This window comes from Colletes gigas, unplaced genomic scaffold, assembly GCF_013123115.1.
Source record: "Colletes gigas isolate AHSC1104 unplaced genomic scaffold, ASM1312311v1 Colletes_gigas_Sc00011, whole genome shotgun sequence".
NCBI classification, from domain to species: domain Eukaryota; kingdom Metazoa; phylum Arthropoda; class Insecta; order Hymenoptera; family Colletidae; genus Colletes; species Colletes gigas.
The window spans coordinates 4,770,741-4,785,759 of record NW_025106640.1 but is presented as its reverse complement, the minus strand read 5'-3'; the positions used below and the strand labels follow the sequence as shown (position 1 = coordinate 4,785,759).

General features: G+C 34.9%; 2 protein-coding genes across 5 annotated transcripts; one reads left to right on the top strand and one right to left on the bottom strand.

The window, feature by feature from the left end:
• Positions 1-144: 144 nt before the first annotated feature.
• On the top strand, positions 145-9,923 carry LOC122398538 (clustered mitochondria protein homolog). Of its 2 annotated transcripts, XM_043398510.1 has the most exons (18): positions 145-283; positions 4,288-4,571; positions 4,772-5,194; positions 5,264-5,630; positions 5,716-5,852; positions 5,933-6,213; positions 6,348-6,474; positions 6,556-6,730; positions 6,970-7,172; positions 7,250-7,391; positions 7,457-7,662; positions 7,738-7,947; positions 8,025-8,123; positions 8,203-8,547; positions 8,625-8,897; positions 9,002-9,127; positions 9,210-9,764; positions 9,807-9,923. In XM_043398510.1, exons 1-18 carry the CDS (start codon positions 193-195, stop codon positions 9,906-9,908), a joined length of 4,146 nt encoding a protein of 1,381 aa, XP_043254445.1. In that variant the 5' UTR covers positions 145-192; the 3' UTR covers positions 9,909-9,923. The 2 variants fall into 2 exon arrangements, with proteins under 2 accessions (XP_043254445.1, XP_043254444.1); XM_043398509.1 differs by having other exon boundaries at positions 9,210-9,923.
• LOC122398540 (U6 small nuclear RNA (adenine-(43)-N(6))-methyltransferase) lies at positions 7,991-14,188 on the bottom strand. Of its 3 annotated transcripts, none has more exons than XM_043398514.1 (7): positions 13,632-14,188; positions 13,339-13,558; positions 13,126-13,266; positions 12,690-13,047; positions 12,428-12,626; positions 11,717-12,359; positions 7,991-8,114 (listed from the first exon to the last, which is right to left on the bottom strand). In XM_043398514.1, exons 1-6 carry the CDS (start codon positions 13,734-13,736, stop codon positions 11,784-11,786), a joined length of 1,599 nt encoding a protein of 532 aa, XP_043254449.1. In that variant the 5' UTR covers positions 13,737-14,188; the 3' UTR covers positions 7,991-8,114; positions 11,717-11,783. The 3 variants fall into 3 exon arrangements, with proteins under 3 accessions (XP_043254449.1, XP_043254450.1, XP_043254451.1); XM_043398515.1 differs by lacking the exon at positions 7,991-8,114 and adding an exon at positions 9,251-9,381; XM_043398516.1 differs by lacking the exon at positions 7,991-8,114 and adding an exon at positions 11,059-11,084.
• Positions 14,189-15,019: the final 831 nt, after the last annotated feature.

The window sequence follows — 15,019 nt, the reverse complement described above, 5'->3', positions numbered from 1 at the left end:
TCGTTCGAAACGCACGTGCGGTAGAGAAAAGCGGCTCAGTGTGCTCCAGAGTTAGTGTGCTGCCTCGCGAAAGGAGACGAACCTCGTTTCGAGGCAAATTTTGAAAGGTGTGTGTGCGTGTTACCGTCGGATAAGAGCGTGTCAAGTTAATAAAGGGTTGTGTAAAAATTCGGGAAGAATTGTCACAGGGAAATGACACTGGGAGCACAAATCGAGGCCTCCACAGAAAACGGGAGCATGAAAATCCCTTTACTGAACGGCAATGAGGATCAAACGACTACTGGTTAGTATATGATAATTTTCTAATCAACGTCCTTCGATTTTTGTGATTTTCGAGGTTAAACGACGTCGCTGATAACGTTATGTAATGATTCGGGTGTCGTCAGGTTACCGTGTTCCGTTCACTTTAATGTGTGCCTTAACGATGCCGCCTCGGCCAAAAGCCGGGCCCTCGGTGTTATGTAACGCGCGAATTGCGCGAATCTCTATGTACCGCGGGGTCATGTGAGCCACGAGTTCGAGATGAAGGAAGCTAGCAGAAGACGCGATTCCCTGCTAGCAGACGAATTTTTACTTTCTCGTGGTTCCTATTATTACCAGTGACCATGCTCTCTTTATTCCTCGACATTCTTGCCGTTCGTTTTGCAAGCAGTTGCACAAGAACGCATGAACGTATCATTTGACGTGCTTTATCCTCCGAAGACACCATCGAATCGATGCGCAATTTTAAATTAAGCTTGCGCGAAATTTGAAGCGTTGTCACGATATTTGTATATCACGAATTAAATTAATTCCGCGGAAGCACGTGATTAGTTTCTTTTAAAACGATGAAAGCGAGTGGTATGGTTTCTATCATTCGTTTCGATACGTTTTTTCCTTTTGATTGTTAATTTTAATTATCTACGAAATGTCGTGCAGTATCCACGTTTTGTTAATTTATTTTTATTACATGTTTTCGATACATCTATTCATACACGTTCGAATACTTTTCAGTTACAAATCTTGTCGAACGGAAGGTAATAACTAAACTAATTAACGATAACGTATAACGCTTGTACTTCAACAGTATATCTTATTATCTCTTTCATTTTTGTCTATAATAAAAATATGTACATTAAGTTATAGAATCGTGTCTATTTATTTCGAGTGAAACGATAGTTCAGTTTGTAACAGGAGAGCACATGTTTAGTTTGTTTTTTTCATTACTAACAGTCGGCGGAAAACAAACATCATAATTTGAAAGGAACTAGTAATTTTTAAGGGTCTGTAATGTTATTCGTTGTTAATTGATATTAGGCCTGTTCTGTTGATTTGCTCTTCATTTAGAACCGTTTTTTCCCGAAAAAAGAGGCGAAGGAAAACACGTGCATGTTAATGACCTCGTACGCATAGGCGTAGCTACGAAGAAATTAGCCTTTGTAAAAATAGTATAATGGTATCGGAAAAATGTATTACCAAATTTTAATCGTTTTAAAACTCTGATATATGATACTATAATAAAATTTAAATATATTTATAACCATGTCGAAATTATTTATCGAAAAATGGAATTCATAGTTCTGAAGATATCATTTTTTGAGAACATCCTTAACGATTATTACGTTAACTTAAATATTTTAAATTAAATTTCATTTGGACAAAGGTGACAAAGAACAAAAGGTGTTTGCATTTAAATTATAATGGAACAGTGGGGTTTTGCAAAAGGGTCGTATGTTTTGAAAGAACAATGGTGAATTGCTGAGATTATCGATAACAGAGGTTATCGATCTTCTGTCTGACGTTGTTCCTTACTTTGAATCCAAGGCAATGAAACAATATTTTGCTGCTGTATATTGTCCGTTTTAGGGTATCTAGTTAAATTACATAAGTTGTATTTCAAATTATTATAATTATTATATAACAATATAAATACCGTTGCGTCAATTTTTTAGCAATTTTAAACAGTCAATAAAACCTTAAACATAATATTATGTTTACTGTAGAAGGTGTACAAATATAATGTTTGAACGGAAATTTTTATATATCTACTTTTAATGAAACATTATTTAAAAAAATGTTTGTTATTAATATTTGCTTATCATGACTTGTGAAACGATGCGATTAAAACGAAGACTGTGGAAATGTTTCATACAATTTTCCTATAATGTTCTACCATGTTGTAAAATCAGTTATTTAAAAAGCAAGTACTATCGAACTAGAAATTTATTGCTCGATTTGAATATCTTTGGTCACTTCTACTTCGCCTATCAACTGCAAGATCGCGCTTCTGTTATTGCACAATCTTACTTAACCGGCAAATAAGCTAAGTTTTTGAAATAGTATAAACGCAACAATGTTTGCATAACTTTTAGTTTTGTTTATTGTATCGTGATTGAAAGGTTATTATATTATTTACTTGGTAATAATTAGCTTGAAAAGGCACAAAACATAGGTTATGTTGACAATGTAACGAAACGAAGACATCGGAATGTAAATCGATTCATGTTAACTTGATTGCTTCCGGTATTTGTAAATTACGATTTATCGCTAATGAATAAATTCTATTCTTCTAACGTTATTCCAAATTCCTGCTCACGCTTTTCGTTCGTCTAATTTTTTCCACAAGAAGTTCACTGTTGGCGCTTTATTAGATATTTGAAAAAAATAATCTAAAGGAAACTAGAGAAATAAGATAACGGGCTCTTAAACGATTCCGTGTATACTTTTTTCTACACGATCTTATCTTCTTTCACGACTTTGTTCCCTATCTTTTTTCCCGATAAAGTAGAAGTCTCAAGTTTTTAGGAGGAATTTCAGAAAGTAGAGAACTAACTGTAGAGTGAAATAGAAAAATATGATACGATAATACAGCAATTGGTTTACAAAATAAACGTATGCAAGACCTCGGGACATGAATATAAATGTTTTCACAACCATGTAACTAAAAAATTTAGTTATTACGATAAGAAATTTTTATATTATAACGGTAAAATGGAACTATTTGATACAGAATGTGATTTCAATAGGGGTCACGGCATTCAATGTGTATTTAAGCATACGCATACATATTCACTCATGTAGAAATACACACATACTCGCCAATGTATTTCGATGTATAATTAATAACCATTACAAAAAGTACATATTTCTTTTATTCAAGCACAAAAATGTTTTTAATGAAATTGATTATGCGATCTACAGTGATATTGCAGTCGTTTTAATTACACTTCGTACAAACAAAATTTTTTTATATTCTTATCGGACGTGTTTAGTTATGTATATCATTCACGCCACTATCGAACCCTAGGCAATAGTATAAGCTTACAATATTTTAGATAACCGTTGGAAGAGTGAATCTGAAGCAACAGATATTTTAAATTTGATGATAAATTTTAACATCAAATAAATAAACAATAATTAATTTCTATTACAAAAGATTTAGTTGATTAAATTGAATCGATGGACATATAATTTCAGACTTTTGCAGAACATTTTTTTTTTATGAAAAAGTGATCGTAGTAAATAATTAGGAAGGATAATAGAGATTTGCAAATTGGTAGAAACTGTTTTCGCGAAGGCCGCTGAAGATCAAGGTCTCGTAAGTCTGTGAATAATTCGAAATATCTTAGCCAACAAACACCGGCGCGGAATCACGGAAGAATAATGAAAACAGATCGCCAACTTGATCGCAATTGATAATGTTATGTACTATGAAAATTAACGCACGCTAGAAATGGATGTATATCGCAAACATGGTATCGATAAAAATAGTACGGCATTTGAGTACGGACTATTTACATTGCCGTTTATTTATAAATGCATTGGTGAATGTAAGTGGTAGCCGTACGAATACCCACTGCCGTCTCTATCGAATATGCACCCTGTTTCCAGAAGCATAGCACATGGAATTACTTATTTATATTTCTGTTATCATAAATGTACTATAGAAAAAAAAACATTACGACGTTCAAAGAAAAATAAATGATTATATACTCAAATGACTTCATCCCTTGATCCCATAATTACTTTATAGGATATATATTTTCTATGGTATCCTTTTAATACTCAAACACTTCCTCTATATTATAAACATACATTTTTAAAATGCAAAAGTAAGACCAGAGTTAGTATTGGTATGTTCATATATTGTTAAAAATAATTAGATCAACTATGCGAATGACTTTATCACTTCTTGAAGTATCTTAAGCTTTAGCGTTATCAACATTCTGTGTAAGTCATATATTTAATAAAAATCTTACTACCTTATGTATGTATACTGATCATTGAAATAAGCTATGCTTATTTCAGATATGAAGCAACCTATGGAGGAAACTGGGAGCATAAGCACAATCATGAAGACCGTTGTTGAGAAAGGTGAAGTCGAGGCTACAAAAGAGGAAGGAAGCAAGAAAGAGAAGGAAAAAGAGAAAAAGAATGAGAAGAGCGAGAAAGAAGTGGATGGTGATAAGGATAAAGACGCTGCGAATGAGCAAGAAGTTGTTTTCATTCAAGATATGGGATTCATTGTTAGAATTGTTAGTCCAGGTGCTGAACCTTTTGATATTCAAGTCTCAAGTATGGAACTGGTACAGGTAACTGATACTTCCTTAAATAATTCTTTCAATACTTATACGTAATGGTGATTCTGGTAACTGTGAAACACACAATTTGAACAAAGTGCAATCTTCACTTAGAATTATACCTGGGCCCAGTTACTAGAAGTACTGTATATAATGACAAAAATAAACATCCCTGTTTTTGTATATATATATATATTCTTGTTTGTTTTTAGGAAATCCATCAGTTGCTCATGGATCGCGAAGACACCTGCCACCGCACTTGTTTCTCTCTTCAGCTCGATGGTAATACATTGGATAACTTTGCCGAGCTGAAGAACATCGAAGGTCTAAAAGACGGTTCAATGATTAAGGTCGTAGAGGAGCCGTACACGATGCGAGAGGCCCGCATACACGTTCGACATGTACGAGATTTATTGAAGTCCGTAGATCCTGCAGATGCTTACAATGGTGTCGAATGTAGCAGTTTGTCGTTTCTGAACGTAGTTACTAACGGTGACATTCTCGAGAAAAAGAAGAGCAGGGCAGATTCGGTTGACTGTACTCCACCGGATTACATTATACCCGGATGTAAAGACAGGCCTTTATTACCCCTACAACCGCAAGCTAAGGAACAGAAATGTCCTCCATGTTTAAAAGTAAGATTCGAAGTTACATACGATTTCTTTGCTATTTAACTTATTCTTCATATCATTTATTTGTTACAGGTCCTAACAACGTCTGGATGGAATCCTCCACCTGGCCACAGGAAGCTTCACGGTGACTTGTTATACTTACACGTGGTAACCTTAGAGGACAAGCAATATTATTTAACCGCATGTGCTAGGGGTTTCTTCGTCAATCAGTCGACGAAAGAGATGTTTAACCCAAAACCGGCGACCCCGAGTCATCTGTGTCATAGTTTGATCGAGCTACTGAATCAACTCAGCCCGACATTTAAACGGGGTTTCGCTGCTATGCAACGAAGGAGAACACAAAGACACCCTTTTGAAAGAGTTGCTACACCTTATCAACTTTACGCGTGGAGCGCACCTCAAATTGAACATACGATCGATGCAATACGCGCCGAAGACAGTACGTTTTATTCTAAATAATTAAAACAGAATAGCGTAGAATATTGTATATTTAATTCTATGAAATAATGTTTTTGCATCCGTAGCTTTCTCTTCGAAATTGGGCTACGAGGAGCACATCCCTGGGCAAACTCGAGATTGGAACGAGGAGTTACAAACAACGAGAGAGTTACCTCGCAAAAATTTACCAGAAAGACTGCTTAGAGAACGTGCTATTTTTAAAGTACGTTAACTTTTCTAGATTTAAATATACAGGATAAGGTATTTAGATAGACCACCTGTATAATTCGTTTATTAATTTAGGTTCATAGTGATTTCGTCGCTGCTGCAACTCGGGGGGCAGTAGCCGTAATAGATGGTAATGTGATGGCAATAAATCCGGGAGAGGAAGCGAAAATGCAGATGTTTATTTGGAACAATATATTCTTCTCCCTTGGATTCGACGTGAGAGATCATTACAAAGAACTGGGCGGTGATGCTGCCGCGTTTGTCGCGCCTCGGAACGATTTACAAGGTGTCAGAGTTTACGCTGCAGTCGATTTACCCGGCCTTTACACCCTTGGTACCGTTGTAATCGACTATAGGTTTGTACGAATTACGTACACACATTTTGTTTCGTCGCACTATTTGTACGACGTGGGTATTTTGTAATAGATCATTTGTACGTACTAGTCCGATGGTAAGTTTTCGTGGTAATCACTTGTATTCCTCTACATAGAGGATATCGTGTCACGGCTCAGTCGATCATCCCAGGAATCTTGGAACGTGAGCAGGAGCAATCTGTTGTTTATGGTTCTATAGATTTTGGGAAAACTGTTTTAACGCACCCTAAGTATCTCGAATTGGTAAGTCACTTAAGCAATCGTGTTGTACAGTCGGAGAAAATAACTTTTAAAATATCTTGTACAATGCGTCATATTTTGCAGTTAAATAAAGCCGGTCAACAATTAAAAATCCTTCCCCATAAAGTAATCAATGATGCTGGAGAAGAAGTCGAACTTTGTAGCAGCGTAGAATGCAAGGGTATCATTGGAAACGATTCTCGACATTACGTACTCGATTTATTACGGACATTTCCTCCTGATGTCAACTTCCTTAAATGTAGGTTAATACGTACAATCAACAATACAATTATTCCCCAAAGTATACGAAATGTAGTTTTGAGACTCCCATCCCCACCCTTCTCTTCAAATCTTTGTTAACCGGAAACGATAATACAAGGATTAAGGTTAAGAGTATTATATTCGAGAAGTTATGAGAAAGGACAAGAATATGTCAGAAAGAATGGTGATGTATTCATCTCTGTTAATTTATTCTTTTTTTTATACCTACTTTCCTAGTGGAAGGCGTCGAACTGAGCAAAGAAGCTAGAGCATTAGGTTTTCCAATTGAACACAAGCATAGATTAGCTTGTCTTCGTCAGGAATTGATCGACTCCTTTGTCGAGGCTAGATACGTTCAATTTATTAAACATGCCGCTGCTCATCTTCAGCAGCTCACGTCTGCAAGACGAGTGCAGAAAGAAAAAGAGACCACTGCTAAGGTCAAGATTAGTCTTCTTTCCACTCTTAATCTATATCGTTGAAAACAGTGCTATAATTTAGCATTGCATAATTTCAGGAAGGTAAAAAGGAAGAATCGAACGCCATCATAGTGGATAGCAACAAAGAAGATTCTACTCAATCGCTTATCGAAGCAGATGAAGCAAAGAAAATTGTAGAGAGTATTACAGACTCTATTACTGGCGGAGAGAAACAAGAATGTAAGTAACATTTAATATCTTGACAATTATGGACTTTTGGGAATTATTATTCCATCATTTTTCAGTGGAAGAAAGTACAAAAGAAATCGTTCGAAGAGCAGCATCGGCAGTGGGTAGCTTACGAGAAGCAGAATTTGACGTCAGATTTAACCCAGACGTATTTTCGCCGGGTGTACAGCATCCTGATCTAAACGGTCCTGCCTTAAAGAAACAAAAGCAATTAGTGCAAGATGCTGCTGACTTTTTATTGACCGTACAAATTCCTACGTTTGTACGTTTGAAACTTGACCTCCACGAAATTAATATCTGTTAACCATATTTAATTACGATCTTGTTTTCATTATAGATCCGTGAATGCTTGGATCACACAGCCGCAGCGATGGACGGCAGTACATTAGTAGAAGCTTTGCATGGCAGAGGTATCAATGTGCGTTACCTTGGTAAATTAGCAACCATGTTAGCAGCTACGGTGCCGCAATTGCAATATCTTCACCGTATCGCCGTCTCGGAGCTTGTTTTGCGCTCGGCGAAACACATTTTCACATTCTATATGCAGGTATGTTGATCAAAAATAAAATCACACCGTTAACCTTTTGAGTTTGTGATGTAAAATTCTGACATTTATTTCTTCAGGGTACAGAATTGATGAGTCTCTCCGCCGCGATTAGTCACTTCTTGAATTGCTTATTGTCCTCGGCACAAATTATTCATCCACAGCAGAATCTGGAAGAGGTGATATTAACACGTTAGTTAGAGTATCGTCGAGTGAACCATTTTTCTAACTGAAAATTTATGTAATTGTCTGTTTCAGCTTCAGAGTAAAACTGCAAAGCGACGCAATAAAAGGAAAGGTCGAAATAATGGTCCGCAACAGTCCGAGGTGGAATGGGCATCATTGACGCCTAGATCTCTCTGGCAACAAATTAAAGCTGATCTGAAAGCCTATTACGATTGGGAGACACCGAGCCCAGAGTCATTAGACGCCACAATAGATCACTTTCACCTGCAAAAGATCTCCTTGCTCCGTGGTTTCTGTATAAAGACTGGCATCCAAATATTGTTGCGCGAATACAACTTCGAAAATAAAAATAGGGCTACATTCTTTGAAGAAGACATACTCAACATATTCCCTGTCGTGAAGCATATCAATCCTAGAGTGAGTAATAAATGTCAAATTAATAAGAATTATCAAATTAATTAATAATCAAATTATTTAACTATTTTTGTTGTCAGGCTAGTGACGCATATAACTTTTATACAACGGGTCAAAGTAAAATTCAGCAAGGTTACTTGAAGGACGGATACGAATTGATTAGCGAAGCACTGAATCTTTTGAACAACGTTTATGGCGCTATGCATCCTGAAATCGCACAATGTCTCAGAATGCTCGCACGGTTAAATTATATAATGGGCGATCACGGTGAAGCTCTTGCTACCCAACAAAAAGCTGTTCTTATGTCGGAAAGAGTTAACGGCATCGATCATCCGTACACCATTACCGAATACGTAAGTATTGGATGAAGAAAGTAGTGTTCATAATTTAATGATGGTTTAATGCAATAATATTCATTACAATTTTAATGTTATTCTGAATATTTTTTTTTTTTAAGATTCATCTTGCACTTTACTCCTTCGCAAATGGTCAAGTTTCCGTGTCGCTGAGGTTACTGTATAGAGCACGTTATTTGGCCTTATTAGTTTGCGGCGAAGATCATCCGGAAGTAGCACTCCTCGATGTAAGTGTTACTACAAATCTTGAATATCGATTTAATCTTCGACAAAGGTTACTAATATTATCCATGTTAATTGTTCGTCCAGAGTAATATTTCGTTGATACTTCATGCTGTTGGAGAATACGAATTGTCGCTTCGCTTTTTGGAGCATGCTTTGGCCTTAAACCTTCGATACCACGGTCTACGGTCATTGAAGGTCGCTGTTTCCTACCACCTTGTCGCGAGGACCCAGTCCTGCATGGGTGATTTCCGCGCGGCTTTGAACAACGAAAAAGAAACTTATGCTATATATAAACAACAGTTGGGCGAGGACCACGAAAAGACCAAAGAAAGCAGCGACTGCCTAAGACACCTCACACAGCAGGCCGTTGTCCTGCAGAAAAAAATGAATGAAATTTACACGGGCAAGTCGGGTGTCAGCCTGCCTCCTATTCAGGTGCAACCACCCAGTATGGGGTCCGTTCTAGACATGTTGAATGTAATTAATGGCATACTGTTTGTTCAAATTAGCCAGCAGGATATAGAAAACTTCAAGGCTGAAATAGAGAAACGGCAGAAGGAGCAGACACCTGACGGTGATATAAAGGCGATCCAAAATGAGAATAAGAAAAACGAGAAGGAGAATAAGAAAGACGAGAAGGAGAATAAGAAAGATGAGAAGGAGAATAAGAAAGATGAGAAGGAGAATAAGAAATTAGAAAAGAATATCGAAGCGCAGCAAGTAGAGTCGAAAAAGCTGGAGGAAAGCAAAACTACGTTAGAACCAGTAGTTGCGGAGAGCTGAGCTCGTTTCAACGCGTCAATGATGATACTTAGTAGTTTTTTTTTTCCTCCGAGTCCTAGTCTTTCCCTACCCGCGTCCGGTCTTTTCAAGGGTAACGCGAGTATGGCATATATAATTGATTGGGATACAATGAAAATAGCAGCGTTTGCTCGATGAAGCACCGTTATTATTCGGTGTATTGTACACATTTACAAAGTGCTATCATGTTTGAACTTTTACAGTGTGGTGGCGATAATCTGGGTGCTCGCGGTGCTCAGTTCATGCCAAATCACAGAATTTATTTGACTGATTTATGACTGCATACAGCAAATATAAAACTGGTTCTTCACTTGTGTAAATAATTCAAGCGAAAAGGTATCATTGCCTTAGTGTGCATGCTTGACATCATAACATTCATTGTTCGATTAGTTTACAGATCTAACGAATCATCATGAAATAAAATCGCGTTTTTGTTTAAAGGTTCAATTAAGCGTACTACGTCGCGATAACAGCTATCGATATTACACACGCTACACTTCTAGTAATCGAAAAAAATCGAAATAATCGAAATAATCGAAATAATTAATGTTCGTTCCAGTGTATTACACAAGCGTTGCTAAACTAAAATGGAACGCGAAGTACCGAGAAAAAAAAACCAAGCGGTACAACGAGTGTCTGTAGAACAAATAATGGACGTTTATTATCGTAGAATGTAAGTCAATCGGTTTTCATGTTTTCGATGTACGTCTTTGATAACCTATTTTATTAGTACATATTTGAGTTCATTGTTTTGTGCCATCTAGGCATCGCTGTCATTTTCCCATCCTAGCTGCCGTCGATAAATTTATTACGTATTGAATACATGAGAATATTTAGTATTTTTAGACTATTAATTTATGGTTGGACTTGTTGGGTTCACTACAAATACTGTTGATGATTGAACATTCTTATCGAATACATATCTTTGTTAAATTCTGAATAACTGGAATGCTTTTAGAGTACAAACTATTTACAAGGAATATGGACATTCAAAAATATCAATGAAATGGAAACGAAGTATCTGTATTACATTCAACAAGAACAATGCATACAGCTTTATCGTTCAGTTTATTTTACCACATACATCACTTTAGAAAGCTTTCTTTCATCTTTCGATCGTTATGATTTTATCATGTTACGCTATGCGAGGGTTTGAATCTGAAAAAGATGTTGAATTTTGAAGATGTTTCTTTGCTATTCCTATGAGAAATGAAATACTTTGTGAAGATTGGTAACAGCATAAGCATGGTATAAATGCGTTGTTGCATTAATGATCGTTGATAACAGTTATCGGAAACAGCTCATTAGTCAAGTTATTATAAAAGTAGTGTCAATTTAATATTACTACTAGAAATACCGCAGTTAGTCCTAGAGTTATAAGAATGAGAATCGACTGTTACCAAAATGTTAATCTACATCTTTCCGTTACTCGACCATACTTCTTCAGATCGAATTGCATCCGTTGTCAAACGAATGCTAAGAACAATATCCCATATTAAACATTAATTTTACAATCAAATCGAATTCAGTTAAAAAAAAAAAGGAGATCAATCATGATCAATTGAAATGTTTTTTAAGTAAAACATTTGTGTTCTATGTCAGTTATGTTTATACTGATAATGAAGGGCGAATGAGTGGACATGCCGTGTAGTTTCTGTTTAACAAGTTCGTACACTTTACAATATGGAATATTATATTGCACTTGTTAGTCAAAATGTACGGTAAGGAATACTAGTTAATAAGAACTATTGATTATAAATAAAGTTAAATACTTGATTTACATATATTACCTGTTACATAACTTCATAAAATCCGCGTGTGAAATAAATCATTTTGTATAGAACGTGAACCAACGTTCTAAAGAGGCTTCATATTATTTTCGAACGATGAACACTCGCCCTGTTCTAAATTGATATCAGTTTCGTGTGTGTCGCTTTCACTTTTCTTTAATCGTTTTCTTTTCTTTTTAGTTGGCCTCGCGTGTTGCGTTTGTAAATATTCTCGGACGTTTAATTTGTTTATCAGATACTGTCTGAACGTTTCTAAAGCATTTTTACCGCCGCTTCCTTTCTCAAAGACCATAGATATTTTTGCACTGTCACGTTCAGAGTCTTCGTCGTGCTCTATCACTTCGACAAAGAAGCTACATACTAGCAAAGGATCTTTATTAACAGATTCTTGTACCGAAACTTGAACTTGCTTTCGTTCATCTGTATTTTCTGAATTACTTTCCGTTAGTTTTTCTGCAGGACTCTTTATAACATTGTGTGCTGTGTTTGCACAATTTGTACTCTCAGTTTCCGGTTGATTCATTTGTCGTCGAGCTAATCGACGCTTTCTACGTGCGTAAGTCCACGTATCGTTTTCCGCAATTAGTTGGCACGACCAGCCGTGAAAATCGTCAATTGGTAAATTCAGTTCCTTGATTTGTATCTACATATAAAATAGGATGAAAATAGGACACAATGTATCATAGAAATATAAATAAATTATAATATTACATTTAATTCTTCCATTGACTCTTCTAAGAAATTGATCAGGTTGTCAAGGGAAGAAAATTTATCTTTCATAGGCATCTGTATTTCCGTTGGACGTTGCTCTTTTAATAGCTTTGCAATGTAATCTCCACTTTTTCTAACAACAGGTGCATTCGTTAAATTAATAACATCCATTGGCAGAAAAGACCAAGCCAATCCCCATCTATGGTGAACATATAATGTTATAAATGAAAGAATTCTCTAAAGAAAAAAAAATCGGTTTTACCGTTTGGTATGTCCCTGACAAAATTCCGTCCATATTTTATTTTCTATGTTTCTTTTCTTAAGTAATTTTAACAAGAACAACAAGTTACTTCTTTGACCAAGCATTGTAGTGTAAATTTTTACTTTCTCTTTCATTGCTAGGCTCTCATCAATCATTTTCATTACAAATGCCCTTTCACCACCCTGAACTGTGAGTTCATCTTTATTTCCAGTTAATGCATTTCTAGGTGGCAATCGTTTTGTTACTTTTTCTTGTGATCCTCCCACTTCAAAAAAGGGTGGATTGCACATTGTAAAGTGATAGGTTTTGCCTTCTTCCGTGATGTCTTTCAAAATTGTTTCTCCATTTACTTTAATCACTGCAAAATGCATATTACAAATGTGGAATTAAATAAATTATATGCAATTCAATAATCTAATAAATAGTCAACAATTGCCTTTTATTAAATGTTGCAAGTTATTATTTTCAATATGTTGAATGGCTGTTTCTACACTTGCTTCATCAATTTCTGTGCCAATCATTTGATTTCCATACATTTTTGCAAACAGCAAAGGATATATGCAAACTGCACCTATACCTGCAAAAAGAGCCAATGTTTAAATTTATAGTATTGCTAATTGAAACATTAAAATTCATTCATTTCTGGTACCAATGTCTATGCCAAGAATTTGATCCATTTCATTGTACGAAGCATGTTTCATTAAGTCTTCGATCCACAAAATATAATTTAGACGTAATGGCAATGTTGGTACTAATTTATTTGGAGGTATTTTAACATCAAGATCAAAGTCATGTTGTAATAATACTTCTGTAAGCACTCGTAAACTGTCTTGATTTTTAAAGTCAATCTTTACTTTGCCTGTCAAATCCTAAAAATATGAAATAAATAAAACAGAGTAAATCATGTTTTTATGGAATATTAATTTAGATATGCTTACTTACAGTAATCGCAATATTACGAAATTCTGGATACAGTAATGCAAGTTGTTTAAAATCTGGTGCTTGTTTATATTTATTTTTTGGATGCATAAATTTTCTTAATGACATTGTTAAAACCTTGTTCTATTTAACAACGTTTAATATGCAATTTACGACACTACAAAGTATGTATCCGTAATAGTCTCGGTACGACATACAGTTTCTATTTATTTACAAGTCATACATCACTTTAACAAACATGTGCATTGCTTAAGATGAATTTTCATACAAGTCGTAGTTTTATTATTCCTTTCAGCTGATAAAATCATCGCCATTGAATTTGTATGCATTAAAAGTGGTTTTCATAGTTACGTTGCCATTAATCGTTAAAGACATGAAATCAAAAATCATTTTCATTTTAGTTTGTGTTATTTCGCAAAGAAATTTGAAAGTTTACAATTCGATTACTAAAAATTAAAATGCAATGACTCTTTTTCCACATTTGTACATCCGATGAAGTAATATTTAAAGTAGCTAATTAATTTTTAATGTTAACGCATTTGCGACACGCAAAATATTATTACAATATTATAAATGGTGTAACATTTCTTGGACAAAAATATTTTTATAGTATAAACCTAAAGAAACGAATGTCTGATAACATAGATTTATGCCGAGGTCGGGGAAAATCACCAAACCTAAATAAATAATTAGAAGATTAAACTACTATGTATTAAACATATAATATGTGTTATAACAGTATATTTTAATTCATCTATCTTATAATGCATACAGTCAGTAGTGTGAATTATTGCTAAATATTATGTTTAAAGTTTACATAAGTTAATGATCGAAGGATTGAACAATTTATCAAATATGTATCTTTGTATTTTAAGAATGATTTTCAGTACGTATAATATAGATACAGTAAATACTATGAAATAAGAATTGGCAGAAGGTTTCTAATATTCTAATTTTACGATAAGTTATCAATCGCATGAATAAATCTTTATGGAATATCATTTTGTATATTCCATTTAAATGATATATGGATGACTATTAATATACAATACTACTTATTTAATAAATATTAATCTGTTCATTCGATCGATAGTCAATTATAAAGTTTAAATATTGTTCGACAATTAGAAGGAATGGAAAGGAGAAGAAAATTATTTAGTAATTTTCTCCTCACGTGGTACAAATTCATGTAACTCATCGAACTAGTTACTTAAAGTTCGTTATAGCAATGTAAACACGCTTAATGTAGTGACTTAACGTTAAAGAATATTTTCGATCGTAAATGCGAAACGCTTTGATAATTCTTTCTCCAAAATCAAAAAACACGGACAATCTTTGTTTCCAAACTTTTTTTTGACTCTCTGAGACTTAAAATCAGTGATATCGATGAA

Coding starts and splice junctions, on each gene's coding strand:
- LOC122398538 (XM_043398509.1), top strand. CDS start 193: ATGACACTGGGAGCACAAATCGAGGCCTCCACAGAAAACGGGAGCATG. Junction 7,392..7,456: donor TGGCGGAGAGAAACAAGAAT/GTAAGTAACATT, acceptor ATCATTTTTCAG/TGGAAGAAAGTACAAAAGAA. Junction 8,124..8,202: donor CACAGCAGAATCTGGAAGAG/GTGATATTAACA, acceptor TGTCTGTTTCAG/CTTCAGAGTAAAACTGCAAA.
- LOC122398540 (XM_043398514.1), bottom strand. CDS start 13,736: ATGTCATTAAGAAAATTTATGCATCCAAAAAATAAATATAAACAAGCA. Junction 13,048..13,125: donor CTTGCAACATTTAATAAAAG/GCAATTGTTGAC, acceptor TGCATTTTGCAG/TGATTAAAGTAAATGGAGAA. Junction 12,360..12,427: donor AGTCAATGGAAGAATTAAAT/GTAATATTATAA, acceptor TTTTATATGTAG/ATACAAATCAAGGAACTGAA.